This window comes from Chrysochloris asiatica, unplaced genomic scaffold (genome assembly GCF_000296735.1).
Source record: "Chrysochloris asiatica unplaced genomic scaffold, ChrAsi1.0 scaffold00090, whole genome shotgun sequence".
Taxonomy (NCBI): domain Eukaryota; kingdom Metazoa; phylum Chordata; class Mammalia; order Afrosoricida; family Chrysochloridae; genus Chrysochloris; species Chrysochloris asiatica.
The window spans coordinates 5,658,119-5,662,605 of record NW_006408608.1 but is presented as its reverse complement, the minus strand read 5'-3'; the positions used below and the strand labels follow the sequence as shown (position 1 = coordinate 5,662,605).

The 4,487-nt window shown below is 46.2% G+C and overlaps 1 protein-coding gene across 1 annotated transcript in view; it reads left to right on the top strand.

The window, feature by feature from the left end:
- The window catches only part of FHAD1 (forkhead-associated (FHA) phosphopeptide binding domain 1), a 216,523-nt gene that overhangs the window by 39,375 nt on the left and 172,661 nt on the right, over positions 1–4,487 (top strand). The window contains exon 3 of the mRNA XM_006866421.1: positions 1,947–2,214. Coding sequence (XP_006866483.1) covers positions 1,947–2,214 — 268 coding nt within the window. The remainder of the gene's footprint in view (positions 1–1,946; positions 2,215–4,487) is intronic.

Genomic DNA, 4,487 nt, shown 5'->3' with positions numbered 1-4,487 from the left:
AACAACAACAACAACAAAGAGTTTCAAAGCTCTGCAAAGCCACATTCCTGATAAGAGATTTTAAATGGGCCAATGTCATTGCAACAGCTGGGCTAGATGCCTCAGGTGGGTGGTACCCAGGCTTCTGATCTCTCTACACAGTGTTCTCACTGCTTCCTTGAGTCCTTCCATAAGCACACAGGATCCTTGCCTTGCTGCATAAAGACATCATGATTGGTTCAGGATCCTCAGTGAGTAAAATCCAGCTGAGATCATAGGAAGTCCTGTCTACAGGTGCACATATACTGGAAGCATCCTGTCGTGTCCTTTATTAAGTGTCTCAGAACTCATATGCTTTCCATAGACAGAGGAAAAGGGTCAGCCCAGGAGACTAGATACGTGGTCCTACTTAGACAACAAACCCAGGGCTGGACTTAACTTCTTAACTGCAAAAGTGTGTTTTTCTGGCCACAGAGTTGGGAGGGAGGGAAAATCACAGGGAAAGGAGAAGACAGGGCTTGGGGGTGGAGGAGAAGAGGGGAACAGAGAAGAGCAGGGGGAGGGGAGAAGTCTTAAACCTTGATCCCGACTCTGTCCCCACCACCTTGGGCAAACTCCATGCCTCCTTTATAAAATAGTAACAAGGAGACACAGGTCATTGTGAAACTGGGTAAGTTCAGCACAGCAAATGACTGAGCACCCTCATCAGTGGCTTCAGTGAACCACCGGAAAAGAAGGAGTAGTCTTGAGAAAACACAGTTTATCCTAGACCAAGCCAGACGTCAGCCCTTCTCAACAATTTGCTTCTCCCTGGTTAGATGGATTTTGATGGGCTTTCCATTGGAATTATCTACAGACCAACATCTGCCCCAGGGTCAGACAACTGAAGATTCTCAGGGCAGGTGTTTGTGGCATATCTGTCTGGAATGAGGTGTTGGAGCAGGAAGGGGGCATCTAAGGATAATAAGAGTGGGGTCCAGATAGGGCAGAGGTGCCAGACGTGTGTGGGTGGAAAGACAACAGGCTTAAGAGCTCTTTTGGAATCGGAGCTGTTTGCTCAGTTACTCTGTTGTTAAGTACTGTCAAGTTCCGACCCATAGCAACCCTGTATAGGGTTTCCAAGGAGTGGCTGGTGAGCTTGAATCGCCAACCTTGCAGTTTCAATCTGACTTTGCAGTCTAGTGTGTTAACCCACAGCGCCACACCAGGACTCCAGTTTCTCTACAACCAGTCTTTCAGGGTCTGTGAGGGAGTTTCAGAATGTTTGTGGAAAAATCCTATTGTCTGTTCATTTAGTTTTTTCAGGAACCTTTTGAAGCTGCCTCATATTAGGTATCAGGAGTGCCTGGTTAGTGTAAACTGTTAATGCAATCCACTGCTAACCAAAGTTCAAGTCTACCCACTGGTACTTCACCTCAGAAGAAAGGGCTGGCAATCTTGTTCCCCTCTCCCCCCCCAAAAAATCAACCACTGAAAACCTATTGGGCCCAGTCTTACTCTGGCACACATGGATTCTCCACTCATCGGGTGAACTTGATGGCAGCTGGTGTTTTCTATATGCCAGGCGTTACTGCTAGTTGATGAACAAGAGAGAGAAAACGTCCCTAATCTCTTAAAAGTGATAGTCTCACTTTTTGTGAACTCAGCAGTTCACAACCACACCTGTGACCTTGGGAAAGACATGTCCTGCCTTGGCTTCTTTCCAGAGTGTTTGGGTGCATTAAGTTGGTGCCTGTGGGTGCCTGACAAGAAGGGCACCCAGTAAATGGTGGTGTGATAGAGCGCTGTATAGCCCAAATAGTCCAAAGCAGGGACCAGCATCCCTCTCTTATGAAGAGTCCAGGAAGGCTTCCCGGGGGAGGTGACTCATACGCTGAGACCTCAGGCAGCAATTATGCCCAGCACAAAGGGTTGGAGACCATCCCAGCTGACTATAACCTCCCTGGCCCTCCTGTCTGTCCCTACAGGTCTCCTACCCGTGGGTGAGGAGCCCAGCACCCTGGCCAAGGCCACAGCCACCTTGGACCACACAGCAGCCGAATCAGTCACCCTCGCCACCTCCGTTTCCCTTCCAGCAGGGCATCCGACCAGTGCCAGTGCAGAGGAGCTGGTCCCAGGGATTCCCCAGGCCCACCAGGGTCCAGCCCAGCTCTCACAAGCGGCCTGTGAGTGCCAGCGGGAAGATGTTCTCATTTGTGGTGGATAAGACCCACAAGTCTCCCATCATCAAGCAAGGTATTCATTGGTGCGTGCGTTGGTGGTTTATGGGATGGGTTTATAACCAGGAGGGTGGCTCTTGATTTCTTGCTTTTATTTGTAGGACAGACTCAGTTGGGGTGAGGGAGAAGGAATTAGGATATACATTCAAAAGTAAGAAAAAAAACAAAAAACAAAACAGGATTTAATTCTTACCCCGCTGGTTCCCCCAGTTGACATTTTGGTACCAATCCTTCAGATTTTGTGCTGCAGCCCCAGACACACATCAGTAAGCCTGTAGGAACTATGTGTGTGTGTATACATACATAGGAGTATATACTAAGTGCCATCAAGTTGGTTCTGACTCACAGCGACCCTGTATAGGGTTTCCAAGGAGCAGCTGGTAGGTTTGAACTGCTATTGTTGGGGTTCGCAGTTCAGTGCTGATCCAGAAGTCCAGGATCTAAACGTATACACTGTGACTCAAATGTGTAAACACATCTGTGACTGAAAACACATACCACCTTGCCAAAACAACACTAGAAAGTTTTCAAATCGTGTATTACCATTAAACAAGTGTGAAGCAGACAGAGGTTTATCAAAAGCCACTTCCACAGAAGAGAGATATTCAATTTAATTTAATTTATTTTTTCTAGTCACATTTAAGGATTTTCTCAGTGTTATTTTACTCACAGCCTGGGTCACTGTGGGTCACACCCCTCCTTCAGAGCTTCCTTCCCTCCTTCTTCCTGTCTCCCCCACCACCACCACCACCACCACACACACACACTTGAAGACTGAATGACATATGGGGAGGAACTTCCTGTCTGTCACTGTGACTTCCTGTCTCACTGACTGAGAATCCAGGTCAACTTCATTCCTGGGAACAATTGTTTTAGATCTCTGTGTTTTGGAGTCCACCACTCGTCTGTCAGTTTGTCGTGCTGTGGTCACTTGCATGTTGCTGAGATGCTGGAAGCTATGCCACTGGCACTTTACATACCATGGAACTTTACATGCAGTAGAACTCTGCTCCATAGGGTTTTCTTGGCTGTGATCTTTAGGGAGGCAGATCAGCAGGCTTTTCTTCCATGCCATCTCTGGGAGGCTTCAGACCACTAACCTTTCTCTTAGCAGTTGAGCATTTAACCATTTGGGTCACCTAGGAGCCCTTCAGGAGTCCTGGTGTGGAACTGTGGGATGATGCACTAGACTGCAAGGTCGGCAGTTCAAATTCATCAGCTGCTCCTTGGAAACCCTATAGAGGGTCATTATGACTCAGCAGCACTTAACAACAAGAAGGAGCCCTTCAAAGAACATGCTGGTTGTAATAAAGGAGCCACGGCTCTTCCAAAACAGAGAGGTTTTGCGGAGGGACGAGGAGGCAGCCACTCCAGTGCTCACACTTCCTGTCTCTTTCCTTTTGCCATTGTCCACTTCCACCACGTGTCTGTCAGTCTGTCCTGCTCTGGTGGCTTGCATGTTGCTGTGATTCCAGAAGCTATGCCACCAGTACTTTTTATACCAGCAGGGTCACTGAGGTGGACAGGTTTCAGATGAGCTTCCAGATTAAGACAGACTAGGAAGGACAGAGGGACTACTTCCGAATGTTTAGTCCCTGAAAACCTTATTAATAACAGTGGAACATTGTCAAACCAGAATATTAACTATCAAAACATGATGAAGAGCACTAAGATATTGTCAGATACAGTGCTGGACGATGAATCCCTCAAGTTGGAAGGCTCTCAAAATGAGACAAGAAGAGCTGTCTCCTCCAAGCAGAGTTGACCATGATGACACAAATGAAGTAAAATTTTCAGAATCTTCATTTGCTAATAGGCACAACTCAAAATGAGAAGAAGCAGCTGGAAACAATCATTAATAATCAGAACACAGACATATTAACTTTGAATTTAGGAAAACTGGAAGTTGTCAACAATGAAATGGAACACATAAACATTGATATCCTAGGCATTAGTGAGCTGAAATGCACTGGTATTGGCCATTTTGAATCTGAAAAGCACATGGTTTACTATGCTGGGAATGACCAATTGAAGAGGAATGGTGTCACATTCATCATAAACAAAAAACATTTCACAAACTATCTTGAAGTACAGTGCTCTCTGTGATACGATACTATCCATCTGCCTACAAGGAAGACCAGCTAATGCCACTATTATTCAAATTTATATACCAACCACTAAAGCCAGTGATGATGAAATTGAAGAATTTTACCAATTTCTTCAGCCTGAGACTGATCAAACATGCAATCAAGATGTATTAGGGAGAACAAACAAGATGGCGGATCGGGT